The sequence below is a fragment of the Macadamia integrifolia genome, chromosome 8, assembly GCF_013358625.1.
Source record: "Macadamia integrifolia cultivar HAES 741 chromosome 8, SCU_Mint_v3, whole genome shotgun sequence".
NCBI lineage: Eukaryota > Viridiplantae > Streptophyta > Magnoliopsida > Proteales > Proteaceae > Macadamia > Macadamia integrifolia.
The window spans coordinates 3,624,943-3,640,650 of NC_056564.1; the positions used below are offsets into that span (position 1 = coordinate 3,624,943).

The following is a 15,708-nucleotide window of genomic DNA, read 5'->3' on the forward strand; positions in this document are numbered from 1 at the left end:
CGCTCCTTATAGGTTCCAATACAGTGACCGTGTTATGTGGGAAAGCTCCTTATGAGTATGGGAACTAGGATGTTTGTGACCACATTCATGGATTTTTAGTCAGATAAGACCATAATATTAGTCGGATATGGAGTAATCAAAATCAATAAGTTGCATATTATTAATGTGACATTCTTCTGTGTATTGCAATTTTTTAGTTCATTATTGAATTGACTCTGCTTTGTTGTTTGCAGTGCCAATCACAACTGAAAAGCCTTTATGCAGAAGGAATCAAGGGATGCAATATGGAATTTTCTGCTTACAACTTACTTTGCGTTATCTTGCATTCGAATAACAACAGAGATCTTTTATCATCAATGGCAAGGTTGTAACATGCTTCCACTGATCCTTTTTACATGATGTTGATTGCATTGAAAGTTGAAACGCGCTCCTCTTAAGATCCAATGCGGTGACTGTTATGTGGGAAGGTTCCTTAAGGGTGTGGGAACTAGGATGTTTGTGTCTTCTGTTACTGGTAGTAGTACTCCATGATATTACTTTTTTGCTTTGCTAACTCGGTAGTATGCTCTAATGCTCACTGTGATTTTGGCATTTGTTGGGAATACATAGTAGTAGTGCTCCGTGGTATTATTTTTTGCTTTGCAAACTCAGTAGTCCAACATCTACTGCTCACGGTGATTTTGACATTTATTGTCAATACATTGGAAAAAGTTCAGATATTGGTGGGTTGCCTGCACAGAGTTCTTTAATGCTTGGACCAGGAAAAATAAGTATGGCTATTGAAATTGCTACTGTAAGAACTATTAATATTTGGAACAACGCTACAATTTAGATGCACTAATATTAGGCGACTACAAAACTCTCTTGGTATGTACTGGATCTTTAAATTGTAGTGCTTTAGTTAACATGGCCTAGTACACGGCAATAATCTTTAGCTGACCCATTTATCCATGGACCCTGAAAAATCCTTGTTTTGACTGTATGCTAGGTTGTTTCCACAAACTAGATGAAGTGAGATAGGTAAGGGTTAGTTGGCCTAGAATTAGAGTTATGCAAATTTCATTTGCACTTTGTTGAAGTGAGAATCAGACGGGGGCTACCACTCTGTTTAGAAGTACAGTTGAAGCAGCTAGTCATATAACTTGGAATCTTTGGATATAGGACTGGAGAATGAATGGACTAGCTGTGGTCTACAAGAGACAAACTCGAAAGGCTAATAGTTTAGCTAAGAAGTTTTATAGCTATACACAAGATAAGATATTTGTAGAGGAATGGTCTAAGAACAATATCAGATAATGATCTAAGGGACGAAATTGCAATTGTAAAAGATTCAGTGATAGAATATATCATTAGTATTTCCAGGAAAGAGAATAATAATATGACAGGGCATACCCTTGACAGAGCTTAAGCAAACAACATTTTTTTTTATCAGAAACCATCAGCAGATTTGAATGAAGGAAAGGAGAGATAGTTGCTTAACTAGATTTTAGAACCTATTTAGCGATGAATTGATAGAGGAGTTGTAGTTTCTAGTGGGAGCAAGAGGGCGGACCTCGGCGCAACGGTAAGGCTGCTCCATTGCGACCTTGTGGTAGCACGTTCGAGTTGGGTAACAGCCTCTCCGCGAAGCAAGGGTAAGGCTGCGTACATTATGACCCTCAGACCCCGTAGTGGTGGGAGCCTCGTGCACTCGGTACACCCTTTTTTTAGTTTCTCGAGGGAGCAACCAGGGGAACGAGAAGGGGCAAGAACAGTGGTATGTGGTATGAGATGTCATGGTTGCATTGAAAGTGCAGCAAAAGGATTGTTGGAAAATATCACGGCAAGAGAAATATCATAAAAAGAAACACTTCACCCCCCTTTTGTTTGGGTAATGTAATGTTTTACCTTGCTTATTGTTGATATACATGGATATTTCTACTTATGCATCAATGCTCATATTAAATGCATGTAGAGCTACTTAGGTGATTACCAAATGATGAATAACATTTAGATATACTTATTAACTAAATCAATATACTGCTCCGTACACCAGTGCAGATAAATGCTGGTAGTAGTTATTGGTTAAACAAGTACTAAGTTATGGATATCTTGAACTTTTTCAAACATTATAAACAGTTTTCTGAGAAAAGGTTCTGATGCAGTAGCTCCACTGTGTCTGGACCAATATGGTCCAATATGGATCAATACAGGTAAGGTACATTCAATACGCCTTTTTTAAACCTGCAAAACAGAAACCATGTGTGAGATATGAAACCAAGAGCAACCTACGGCCTTGGAAACTTGTTTTTTTCTTCGATTTGAGTTGGGGGTTTTGGGAATTTACAGTGCATAAATCATAGGTCGAAATATATTTGGGCAAAAAGGAGGTAAAGTTGCATATTTATATCTCTCTCTTTCTCTCTTTTGGGTCTATGCATCACTAGATCAGGTAGAGTCGTTCACTAGATCAGGTAGAACGACTCGATCCTTGCATCAAGTCATAGTATATATTTACATGTTGCAGAATAAGGTGTTTTATGCTTCAAAATTATGTTTTATATGTGTCACAAGAACATCCATGCAATTTTTTACCATCTTCATGTATCTTCAGCGTGTCTTATGTCTCTCTTATGCGAAACAAGGTCTCTTAAAATCACCCCTCTTATACGATACCTAATTCCGATACTTAAATCCTTGAGCGACCCAACCTGGGGTTTTTGGACCAAACCAGGGTTGATAGGGATTTATATCCATATGGGGGGGGGTAATTATGTGAACTTTTGTTGGTGTAGATTTCATAGAGAAGAGTCCATTATATTTTGAGTCTTTATTTTAGTTTTAGATAACATTACAAGGTATAGTTCAATTCAGTTTTAGTCTTATTATTAGATTAGGAATCTTTGCTCCTATTCTTTTTTCTTCATAATGTTCCCTGTTTACCCTAAACCCTGCTGCTACCGAACCCTAAGGGCTGAGGGAGAGTTCATCGATCTCCCTTAGTCTTTTCCTCTCCAGATTTGGAGAATTGCTACTTACCATAAGGGTGACTCTGATCCCAGCCCCTACCCTCTGTTAGCTACTATATCGTGAATCCAAAACCCGGATGACTGGTTTCCTCACTTCCACTGGGTTTGATTGCGGACCTTAAAAACCTGTGTTCTTTGTTATTTTGGGAGTTTGATTGTTGGATTCAATAGTCTGTGTTCTTTGTTATTTTTTGAGTTTGATTGTTGGATTCAATAGCCTGTGTTCTTTGTTATTAGTCTTGTCTTCAGATTTGAGTTGGATTGGTTGTGTATTGATTGAGTTTCATCAGCCGAAAGCAAGAGGTACTGCTGCTGGTTTTCTGTTCATATCATAAGGTTTGATTTAGTTGAGCAGGCCACCTATTTTCTAACTTCTGTTGATTCCTATAATCTATATAGTCACAGCAGTAGCATTTCCTCGTTGCTATATTTTTAGAGTTGGCATTTGAAAAACAGAATTGGACAAGTACACTGACTTCAAAACTTTCAACTTGTTACACGTTCATTCATGACTCCAACGAATTCTATTGTGTTGAGTCTCTTTGTACTTTATTTCTGCTGCCAGATTATCAGATGAAGCAAAAAAGGACGAGGCTCTCAGGCATGCTCTTGCAGTCCGTGCAGCAGTTACATCGGGGAACCATGTCCTGTTCTTCAGGCTGTACAAGATGGCTCCCAACTTGAACACCTGCCTTATGGGTGGGTATATGTTGTCAATTTAGTGAAACCCTAGTAGATTTACTAATTGTATGTATACCCTCTTTAAAATTCTGCACACATATTTACATAGACCATCACTCCACAGATCTCTACGTCGAGAAGATGCGGTTTGAGGGTGTGAGATGCATGTCTCGTGCCTATCGCCCTACACTTCCTGTTGCATACATTGCTCAGGTCCTAGGCTTCAGAACTGGCTCGCCAACAACAGAAGGAAGTGAAGAAAAAGACATGGACGGATTGGAGGAATGTGAGGAATGGTTGAGGGCCCATGGTGCGTGCCTTATCACAGACAACAGCGGAGAGATGCAGCTGGACACAAAGGTAGGCAGAAATTATGGTTCTTCGGATGCATCGGCTTTTCAAGGGCTTATTGTCAATTAATGTTTCTGCAGTGTGCTTTGTTAGTTGTATTTATTCATTTAACTGTGCGGTGCATTTGATTTGCAGGCTTCCTCTTCCACCCTTTACATGCCGGAACCTGAAGATGCTGTTGCACATGGGGATGCAAATCTTGCTGTTAATGATTTTCTGACACGAACATCATGAAGGCTATGTTGGTTGTATTGTATTCTTTTAGGGCAAGAGAATGCAACCTGCTTGCGTAGCCACTGTGCCAACATGCAGACCAATGAGAGTCCACGCGGAGACATCTTCAGCGCATGGGGCGTGCGGTGGGAAAGCACAGCCTTTTCATGCCCAGCTGTGTCTAGGTGCAGACACACAAGCGGATAACTTTCTTTTTCCCTTTTATTCCTTTTCATATTTTTTTGACAGTTTGCTAGGCTAACTGGTGTATTAATTAATGCAAGTATCAATCCAGAAGCTTGGTGAAGCAATAAATGTGAAGAAGGTTTAAAAGTTTGCTTCCCATGGCGTCTCTGCAGCAGCAGTTGTTCCAGCCATGCTGCGTGTAATATTTTAGAGGATATAGGATGTAAGAGGTGAAAAAAGCTAAATGAGAAGGAGATTGGTCCCTTGATAGAAACTTTTGCCGTGTTGATGTGGAAACTCTTAAGAGTTTTTTTTTTTTTTCTTCGAGCTTGATCAGTGTATAAAATAACATCTGGGGGACATAGGATGATCTTCCAAGCAACGAACCCTATTTCTGGGGTACATGGAAGATCACTCCTTGATTATGTGATTTTGACTGTTCCTTGGATCAGCTGATGACGAATTTTAAGTTCCTCTAGACTGGATGATACAGAATCTTGTCACATTATCATGTTTTAGGCTTCTTTTATATAGGGCAATGGACTTTGGCTTTGCACTCTCCATAATTGGGATAACCTTTATGGGGTGAGAAGCAGAGGAGAGCATCTCACGCTTTGCAAATTCTAGAGCTGAAGAAACCAAACACTGAAATCTCATCTGGTCTGCACTCTACACGATCTCTTGGGGAGCTTCCAATGGCTGAAAGAGTGGGTCTTAACTGATTAGTGTTGGTTTGGAATCTCTACCACCTCTTAGCGCAATAAGGCAGAGCGCTGGACGCAGGCTTCTCATTGCTTTCAAACCAACACTATCGGAGTGGCTGAACACGTACCTTTATCTTGTGCTGCCTACTGTGGGCTTTAACCCGCGACCACAATGTTTTTAGACTTGCTCCTATGCCTGAGGGGCATGACAATTTTATGGATCAAGTTTTCTTTCAGCTCTTCATCAATGGTGATGTGAGGTTATGGTAGGATTCTTGGTTCATCATTAATTAACGTCCTTTATTGTTAATGATCCTGATTAAAAATATCATTCTTCAATCTAATTTAAAGGTCAAAGGAGAAGGATGAAGAGATTCTCTCTTCACTATGAGTGGAGGATGGAGATGAACCACGTCCTATTTTTATTCTCATTTTCTAAGTTACATGAAAACCGAAAATCTCATTAACAAGTAGCCTCTCTTCTTCACCTGAAAAAGCAGTTTTATAATTATTTTAAATTAAATGTCTTTTAATCTGACAAAAACTGAGTATATTTAGAATGACACTTTTATCTTGGCTCGTGGAATAATGGTGGTATGACAATCTTTACAAAATTGATATGTGAAATGTAATTTAGATTGGTCCGTGTCAAATTTCAAACTGAGATTCAATTATTAACCTTTTCGTGCTTTTGGGGATAATGTTTTTTAACATACTGAATTAGAAAAAATATATTTTAATTCTAAATACAAAAATGGATATGCTAAGAGCCATACCATCAAACAAGCATAAATTATTTTTCCAAAAATTATTGTCTTACAATAAATAAGTTTTTGATAACAGTAATTACTTCTTCTAAGTTCTGAGAAGTATTAATATCAGTCTAGGTGTTATTGAGAGAAGAAGAAGAAGACGACGACTGAGGCCAAATGCTGATCTTCTCCTTCTGGTACTTTAAATAGATCGCCGATGCGGCAGCAATGGAGTAGACCTGAATGAAGACCACCGCCGGCTTATGATAACTGACAAGACTCTTGCCGGAACCCAATTCCACCAGCAGCAGCGCCGCCAGTCCCAGAGCTGCCAACCTCCCGTTGAGCCTCTCAGTGAAAGGGCAGAATCCGAACTCTACCTTCAGACCTTCCGACACCGGCTCCTTCAAAGGTACCGGCGGCAGAAACACACCGCCTTTCTTGGTCTTGGATGATGATGATAAAGATGACCTCTTACCTTTCCTGGCGTCAGCTTTCTTGCCAGTCCCGCTGCGATACCTGAGTCTCACCTGTGCGACTCTGTTTTCGAAGCTGACTCCGTCGTCTTCTGCCGCCGATGGCTGTTTCGTCTCCGTCGTGTCGGAGGAGGCGTTCGTTTCCGGATCGACAGCCCTCGTAATTGTGGAGGAAGAAGAAGAAGATGAAGATTGAAATCTTAGTTGCTGGTATCTTACTATTGTAATTGGTAGAGAGGTGAAAGAGGAAGAAGCAGAGACAGAGGCAGAAGCAGGTGGAGAAAATAATGGGTTTGTGGATGATGAAATTGTTGGCATCTTCATTTTGATTTCTTCTCCCTCTTCCTAATTTCTGGGTTCAGTTCAGACTTCGGAGCCTCTCTTTTCTGAGATTTTGGCTTGTCTTTTAGGCTATCTCCTCCTCTTCTCCTGCTTTCTTCCTGTAAGGACCTGTGTCTGTGTTTTGCCTTGGAGAAGGGATCTTATCACTTAGATGGGTCCCCTCTTAGAGATTTATCTGTACAAAAATAATGTCTTGATCTTGCAATCAAAACCATTCATGTTAGTTGTATGTGTTCTTATTCCAAAAAAAAGAAATAGGTCTATAACCTGGTCGGTTGAAGAGACTCAATGAATTTTCTTTCATAGCCTGTATCTCATGGAATCTTGGATTAAACTATGAGCACCAAGTTGTGCCAATTGTAAAGACTGAAGTGGTAATATGATGAAAAAAAAAAGTGATGTGGCAATGGACCGAGTGAAAATCATCTAAGTCGCTGTATTGGTGCAATGAGCATTGGGTGATTGAGAACCCTTAGAGTCGTGTGTTCAGATGTTCTTAGTTGTTTGATGCTCATTGCATCTCATCGTTTGCAGAAGATGTGGGTTTTGATCATATGCAGGATGCCAGTCCCCTAGAGCGCATCATGTGAAAGGCGTATGTCAATCACTCTCAACCGTCCAATGTACACTAGGGTTGACGGTATGGAGGATGAGATCATGTGGCAATTTGATCAGTTGCTTAGCTTTATTTTATTACGTGATCAATTCTATATTTTTTTTTGGTAGAACTTGGTCAATTCTATTTGAGTTCAAAAGTGATAAATGAGCAAAGAAGCTTAGAGGGTGTATTTATCCATAACATAAATCGGAATCAATAGACTCACCATGCCTCGGTCTAATATGGGGCTGGACTTGATATGGGTAAAATCGGGTTTACCCAGAATATGTCCCAATTGATTTTGAGTTGAACTTGACCGATTCAATCAATTCTAATTCGAATTTTAAAACCATAATATCAACCAAATTTAACCCTTTTTTTTTTTTAAAGATAAAATTTAACATGTTGACACGCATGGCCCAACTACTTGTCATGAACCAAAACCACTCCCTTTTAGTGTTGCTCTACAATTAATTCCCAAAGTAAATGAACCAATCCTACCATTCAAGAGGGTGTTGATTCGATTTGATTCGGTTCATATTGTATTTGATAAAATTTTATGTAAAAATTGACAAATATCAAAATTAATAAGAAGAAAAGACTGTGTTGTCCCCACCCAGATATCTCTATGCGGTTTAACATTGACTTGCGTGTTGGCATAATAGTTGTGCAAGAAGATTAGGTTCTCTTACCCAATAAATAAATAGGGAAAAATTATTATATTCGTTTGCCTAACTCTACACCCTGATAAAGGTAGACATAAAAAGACCAAGTTGTTCTTTCCCCGCATGCCTTTACGTAGTTTCTCATTGAATTATGCGTTGATGATAAGCAGATAGAGTTCTCTTACCCTAAATAGACCATGTAGCACGAGGCTTCTGCCACCATACCCCTAGCTTCTAGGATTGGCAGTCAGTTTTTTTTTTTGTTTGGTAAAAAGAGGTTGTCAACCACTATTGTAGCATTGAATGCCTTTGAAAAATAATTACTTGGTTAACAACTTAGCAGTGACAAAAGTAAATCAAGGTAAGTGGTTTCTTCCTTGTTAGTATAAATGCGTCTGGTGTTGGCTGATAGCATAAGAGTCTCTGTAGTTTCTTAACCTACTATGTAACTTCTCTTATTGGTATGGAAATTAAATGGGGTTTTCTTAGCTGAGGCTTTGGCTAATAGCTAAACCTAGGACAACATCATCTACGCTGTAATTTTGGGTGAGAGACTTAGAGCCAGAGAATAACACCTTGTCTAATATTATTAGAGGGTTGTATACATTATGACTCTTCGCAGACTTTGCAGTGACGCAAATCTTATGCAATGAATGCACCTTTTTTTTAAGAGGATTACCAGAGAGACTGCTATCTCGTCGAAAAACTTTGAACGCTGAGTCAAGAGGTGGCGTACCCATATAGATTACTTTAATGGAGTGGATCAAAATGAACCCATTATCCCATGTGAAAATAAAGACGTGATTTGAGTTTTGTTCCTCACCAATGTGAGCCAAAAAGGAAGATATGATCTTATATTGGAGTCACTTTCATTTTCCCTATGAGCCATAGTTGGTAGGATTCAGTAACCTCACCGGGTCCCATCCATATATACTTGTTCTCATCTACACACAAACTGTGCAATAATTTATTAACCCCACAAGAGAAGAAAGTTCTGGTGTAAGGTATATATAACCCAGTTTACCATTTGCTCTTCTGATAAATCAGTCTGAAGTTTGGGACAAATTTGGATTCAGACTATTTGTTTAACCAAGTGGGTTTCTTCTTCTTCTTCATCTTCTTCTTGTTTTTACTAAAGCCAATAGATTTTCAAATTGTTAATTGTCTGGACTAGTATGGGTAACAATTAATAAAATTTGACAGTAACGACCATGAACATTGATTGTCAGTTTTGTGGGCTATCAATTTCGAATTGTCAATGACCCCATAAAACATACATATCCATGATTAATGGACTCTGTGACTGATGATGAAGTGGTGGTGACTGATGACCTGCAACCATGTGGAGGATTATTGTTAGGTATGTGGAGTTTTGTGTAGCAAAGAAAACGATAGTTTTTATAAAATTCATCCCAAGTCCAAACAGTGGATTCCAAATTTTTTTTAGTAAGGATTAATTTAAGGCTACGTTTGGTTGCAAGGGAAATGAGAAGTGAAGGGAAGTGAAACGATTTTTTTTCCTTTTGAGTTGTTTGGTTGCAATAGAAGCGAAGTGAAATTAATTTATCATAGTTATTTGGTTGGATGTAAAATTGATGTAAAATTTTAAAAAACTAATAATCCAACAAAACTCCTCAAAAGAGGAGGGGGGGGGGGAGGAGTACTTTTCAATCCAGAACCCACCCCGCTCCTCAAAATTTATATTGGTTATGTGAATCAGGTCATTAAAGGTCTGTACCAAATCAAACCAAATGTCATCAGATACTATGTTCTATCACTAACCAAAATAAACCATTTCATTGTATATATCAAATGAATGCAACATAAATAAATATTTAAAATAATATAAAAGATTATCACAAAGAAAACAGTAATAGATCACAAGTGATAACGACTTAAACGCCCATTCCAAAAGTCTTTTGGTCAAAACAAACCCAACAGATCAGTAATGCTCCATCTGGCTTAAACCCAAAGTCTTTTGGTCAAAACAAACCTAATTGAGTCGTGTGAGAGAAAGAGAGAAATCGTTGAGAATCATGAGTGGGGTGAGAGTCGCAAGAGTGGGAAAGAGATCGTGAGAGTAAGGTTTTTTTTTTTTTCTTCCTATTTTGATGGGGAAATAAAAAGGGAAATTTTAATGGTTAAGTGAATTTTTTTTCACATGTAAAATATATTTCCCTTGCAATCAAACATCTAAATTTATTTTTTCTGGGAAAAAAATTCCACTTTACATAAAAAAATTTGCATTCCCCTTGCAACCAAACAAAGCCTAAGGGAAAATCCTATTCTAATCAAATGGGGAACTAAAAAGTTGATATTTTATTATTTTGCTCTTTTAAAATAATAGATATTTTTTTCAATAGAGGTAAATCTTATCATTTTACATAAATATTGTACTAAAATAAGATAATTTTTTATTTTTTAAAATTTTTTTTACCTTTGTATTAAATAAATTTAGAAATAAAATAAGAAGCAATTAAAAGAATATTACAACATTTGCACATGCATTTGCACATGAGGTCATATATTGAGAGAGAGAGAGAGAGAGAGAGAGAGAGAGAGAGGATTTTCTAAGCAAGCGGCATAGAAGAGTACAACATGAAAAGAAAAAAAAAATGCAATAAAATAGTATTGTACATAGCAGGATAGTAAAGTCATTTCATATGAGGATAGAGACAGACACAGAGGTAGTGCTAGCATATTCTACTCCAATGGTTTTGAGAACCTTTTTCCTATTTGTATAATACAAATTAAAACGTTGAAGTTTAGACTTTACTCAATTTTCTTACTTGATCAATACATTGATTTTTGTATGTTTTTAAGTCTATATATTGTTGGAAGAGTAACACTACCGGTCTAGCGCTCCCGACGTTCACAAACAGTCTTTATTTTTAGGGAGACATGGGTGGCTTTTCACATACCCTTAAAACCAGGGACTATATGTGAGCATGAAAACACTAGACGGACATGATTTCTCTCATATATATATTTATTATTTTCCGTTGCATTACGTATGATATTTTAGTGGTTTTGATGCACTTATTTTTGTAATTCCAATTCTAATCCAAGTACTATCTGGGATTTGCCTAGGATGTAGATCCAAGTGCATGGTTTCCCTGTACGTCATGCATTTCTTACATTGGATCTAAATATAAATGGGTTTACCCTTATTTCCAATATTTTATCTGTTATATATGGTTTAGGTGAGCATTTAAATTGAACGTGTGTAATCTATAAGCCTCATAAGGTTTCGTTCAGTCATGAAAGAGACAAAATCAACAAACGCAAGTGAATATATATATCTTTTATGGTTGAAATTGGTGTGGCAATTGATTAAAGATGGGACATTTATAACATCACCTACAGGTATTTAATGCATTTATTTTTAATTCGTTCTCATCAATGGATTTAGTAGGAGGGAAAAAGTAGTAGTAGGAGAGAGAGAGAGAGAGAGAGGATCTAGACTAGAAGGAGAGTGAGAGATGGACCATGCATGGGAAAGGGAGAGGAAGAGAGTTGGAGAGATGGGGCCGTCGAATTGCCATGTGATAAATATACATACAGGGTATTTGATCGAGTTTTTGATTGATTTGCCATTTAAAAAATTTTATTTGGATTAAAATTTGATATGTCTACAAAATTTGGTACTCATTGAATTTGCAACATAACAGATATACACATGGGGTATTTGATCGAGTTGCAGGTTCATTGCACTTGGCAAACTCCATTGCGACTAAAAACCTGATTTGTCTACAAAATTTTGAATTTGCAATGTGACAAATATAGAAATGAGGTATTTAAACGATAGGTTAACTTGTCACTTGATAAACTCCATTTAAATTAAAACTTGACAAGCGAATAAATAATCTTAAGATTTATCAATCTAATGGACTTCAACCCCATCTCACATGAGAGGTGACAATCTAAGGATCAAGAAAAGAGATTTTTTTCTTGATTCTTGACCTCTGTCTAGGAAAACCCTGTGTATGCATATCCTGTTGATGCTCCTCTCGATCAAACCTTCAATGTAGAAACTGGAATATATAGAATGCTTACTTTTCTTAGGTCATCATAACTGCATGAACAACAGAATAGGAACTAGAAAAAATAAGGCAAACGTCTTCTCAGGTGGGAAACTCTCTCTCTCTCTCTCTCTGGATATAGGCTTACACATTTTAAAACTACTACTAATTAATATTATGAAACAAGAACAATGATAATGTTTAAGAACAAAAATTCCCATAGACCCTAGGACCCTAGGACCCTAGGTATAATAATTAGAAATGGGAAAGGAAGAATTTTTTTTTTTTGGTGGAGAAAAGAGGAAGAAAATTTATTAATACATGGTTAGGTTACATATTGAAGAAGGATTGATCCATTAAATTACAGATTATTACACAAGAATTTTACAATAATAATAAGAACATGCATGTGAACACAAAGAGCTTGAACAAATAGTTGAAATTACCCAAATTATAAAAAATGAAAAAACAGGACTGGTGTGAAATAGTGAAAAAAAAAGTCCATAGTCCATATCTAACCTGCAACAAACCTGGCCAACCCAGCCCACCCATCATGACGTACCAATCCTAACCCAAATTTTCGTAAATCATAAAAAAAAAAAAAAAAAAACAGTGATTTCCCGCCAAACAGTTCTGCATGGTCGTCTTCTACCTCCTCTTGTTCTTGCTTCCCAACAAGAGTGAGAAGTAAAATAGAATTCTGAAGAAGAAACCCCAAGCAATGGTTACCCATAGGCAATTCCACTTACTTAGATCCGTCACGGCCTGCTTCATCAATATATCTGTTCCCGTTGTCACGCAGGTGGTGCTGGTTATGTTTATCCCTAGAGAGCTACTCAAAGTCTTCAACAACATCACCTTTGTCGCCGTCGGCGCCACCTCCAGCGGCGTATTATCAAACATCTGGACCCCTCTCACGAAACACTTAGTGGGGTCTTCAAACTCGTTCTGCAACACTCCCTCGTATGGGTACTTCACTAACGACATATAATGAAACCACAACCAGTAAACTGGGATCCGATCCCTTGTGATGAAGAAGCCACTGAAGAGAAGAAAGTAAGCTAATATGGCCACCACCACTGTATAACCAAGCATCACGTGTGACACCACCCCTGATAAGAATGTCACGAACGAGCTCCCAGCCCAGAAGGAAGCTAATATGATCCCGAAATAGAAAAAGAACCCTTTAATGCCACCGGCGAGACCCACCGCCCAGAATGTCGTCGCCGCGAACGCCAGAGATAAGAAGATTATCGATGGTATGACGACGATGGCGTGGGATAGGACGTAGGAGGAACGACGATAAGCGTTGTAAGCTGTCTCTCTCATGAAGATGTATCGTTCTTGAAGGAACACAGGGAGTGCATCTGCGCAGGTGTAGAAAGTTGTTGACATTGCGAAGGCGAAGAACCCTAATCGTTCTTGAACTCCTTTGGGAGAGTTGTCGAGTTGCCAGAAAATGGTAGCTAGGATGAAACCGGTAACCATGACCGTTCCTAATCGCATCCCGAAAAGCTCTGGCATTCTTCTCGTGTTCATCACGGATCGCTTGGATAGAACCGCGATCTCAACCCAGAATGGATTCACGAACCTTGAGGCCTTCGATGTGACTAGCTTCCCCTTTGAAATGCTCGCACTGATAGCTTCTTTCAAGGATAGACCCTGACGATCTGAATCGAGAATCGCAGGACGCTCCCTGTGCCACGACTTTTGGAATTCGACTAAACCCTTTGTGCCACCGGGGGATAACTCGAGTTCGCGGATTAGATCGAGAGCGAACTCGGTTCGGTTCTCTTTCTCCGGGATCGGATGCCCGAACTCTGCGAAGAATTCGGGGAGACTTGAAGGTGGGCCCTTGTATACAGTTTGACCGCGTGATAGGAAGATCATGCGGTCCAGCAATCCAATGATTCTGTAGCTCGGCTGATGTATGGACATGATAATAATGCTCCCGCTCTGAGCGATTCGTTGGAGTACCTTCACCACCATGAATGCACTCGTCGAGTCCAACCCCGAAGTGGGTTCGTCCAGGAACAGTATTATGGGATCGTGAATAATATCGATTCCGATTGAAACACGGCGGCGTTCTCCGCCGGAGACACCTCTGTGGCCTTCATCTCCGATCACGGTCTTCGCGGCGTTCCTGAGACCGAGCTGATCGATGAGAGCTTGAACCCTAGCTTTTTTCTTAGACTTGGAGAGAGAGCGAGGTAGCCTGAATTCAGCAGAGAACATGAGCGTCTCCTCCACCGTCAACATTGGGAAGAGAAGGTCGTCTTGCATAACGTACGCAGAGATCATCTTGAGAAGCCGAGACTCTAAAGGCTCGCCGTTCAAATTGACGGATCCTTTCAAGCTCCCTTTCGCGATTCGATTCGCTAGAGCATCTATCAGCGTCGATTTCCCTGACCCGCTGGCTCCAAGAACGGCTAATATCTCCCCATCCCTCGCTTCGCCGGAGATATCGTTCAAGAGAATCTTGGTGTTGGAGTTGTTACTGGTATCAGCCACTACCATATCACCCGCCGCTCCAAGCTTACTCCTCGTACGACCAAAACATGACGGGAACTTCATTTTCCGGCTAGTTTTGACGCTGTAAGTGAGATTACTGAAAGAAAGAACGAAAGGGACAGGGAGGGATCTGGGCTCAAGCCCATGACTGCCGTCGCTCATCTCAAGAACCTGGTGGGTCGGAGTCTCGTTACCGTTTCGAACGTCTCCGACTTGCTTCAAGAGATGACCCAGCATGGGAGATGCACCGGAGCTACTGGAGTTTGGGTTCCAAGAAAGACTCTCTACCTCCATGGGTTGTCGCTGGTTGTCTTTAAACGTGATAGATTTGGCTGTCAAGATCAAGAAAGTAGCTTGCAGGATTAAAACTGGTACTATCAGTTCCAAGTCTCTTAATGGGACTCGAGCTTGTGGTTTTATAGTTTTATTGAGGTGGGGGGAGGAGAGTGGAGAGGTCAGAGGAAGGAAGTGCGTGAGAAAAGAGAAGAAAGATAACGGTTTACTCTGACGGCGGGGTTTGGGGTTTAACGAAGTATATTGGAAAGCTGTGAACAGTGTTTATGTGAAACAAACACACAAGAACGAGCCGTCCCAATTTAGTAAACTCCGTTAACTCCACATTTGAAGAGCGTCACCACCCTTCACCGGCACCGCTGATGAGTAGGTGAGAAGTTGTATACCTCTCCCTTCATCTATTAATATTGCCTCCTTGTTTTTTTGGTAAATATTAATTCTTTCCGCTTCCACTCCTCAGTCTCTTTAGAGTTGAGCCTCCAACACCAAAGCTCTCTTTAACCACCTCTCTAACCTTACTTTTATTTATAGTAAATCCTTAAATATTCATCCATGTATCGGTCAATCCCGATACCAACATGTATAGTCATAACAGATCGGTTTTACCCTCAATTTCAATAAAAAATAAAGTTGTTTTGGGTCCGATTTAATTTTTGTTTAATAAGAATCAGTTCACTGATACAATGGATCCGAAACCAATTTTTAATTCCATGAAGTTTAGAGTTTAAAACTCCATATTTGAGATTTGAATTACCTTGCTCAGTCAAGATCAAGGATAAGTCAATAAGAATTGACTCAAATGTGCCTTAACCTTAGTTTTTAAAAAGAGATCAACCAATTTCGACCCGAATCAGCCTACCTAGCCGATATGATCCCAATTTTTTTAAACCCTAATTTTTTTTTTT

General features: G+C 39.1%; 3 protein-coding genes across 5 annotated transcripts in view; 1 reads left to right on the forward strand and 2 right to left on the reverse strand.

Moving 5' to 3' along the window:
- LOC122086569 (SAC3 family protein A-like) overlaps positions 1–4,713 on the forward strand; it is a 29,226-nt gene extending 24,513 nt beyond the window's left edge. For all 3 annotated transcript variants that reach the window (XM_042655480.1, XM_042655481.1, XM_042655482.1), the window contains 4 exons: positions 234–364; positions 3,574–3,707; positions 3,814–4,049; positions 4,176–4,713. In XM_042655480.1, coding sequence (XP_042511414.1) covers positions 234–364; positions 3,574–3,707; positions 3,814–4,049; positions 4,176–4,274 — 600 coding nt within the window. In that variant the 3' untranslated portion in view covers positions 4,275–4,713. The remainder of the gene's footprint in view (positions 1–233; positions 365–3,573; positions 3,708–3,813; positions 4,050–4,175) is intronic.
- A 1,203-nt stretch (positions 4,714–5,916) lies between these two features.
- LOC122086127 (uncharacterized serine-rich protein C215.13) lies at positions 5,917–6,914 on the reverse strand. Its single transcript, XM_042654837.1, has one exon. The coding sequence runs from the start codon at positions 6,693–6,695 to the stop codon at positions 6,027–6,029; it is 669 nt and encodes a 222-aa protein (XP_042510771.1). The 5' UTR covers positions 6,696–6,914; the 3' UTR covers positions 5,917–6,026.
- A 5,421-nt stretch (positions 6,915–12,335) lies between these two features.
- On the reverse strand, positions 12,336–14,989 carry LOC122086177 (ABC transporter G family member 1-like). Its single transcript, XM_042654907.1, has one exon. It carries the CDS (start codon positions 14,801–14,803, stop codon positions 12,647–12,649), a length of 2,157 nt encoding a protein of 718 aa, XP_042510841.1. The 5' UTR covers positions 14,804–14,989; the 3' UTR covers positions 12,336–12,646.
- Between the last annotated feature and the right edge of the window lie 719 nt (positions 14,990–15,708).

What these genes read in the sequence shown, in the direction of transcription:
- LOC122086127 (XM_042654837.1), bottom strand. Translation starts at nt 6,695, where the DNA reads ATGAAGATGCCAACAATTTCATCATCCACAAACCCATTATTTTCTCCA.
- LOC122086177 (XM_042654907.1), bottom strand. Translation starts at nt 14,803, where the DNA reads ATGGAGGTAGAGAGTCTTTCTTGGAACCCAAACTCCAGTAGCTCCGGT.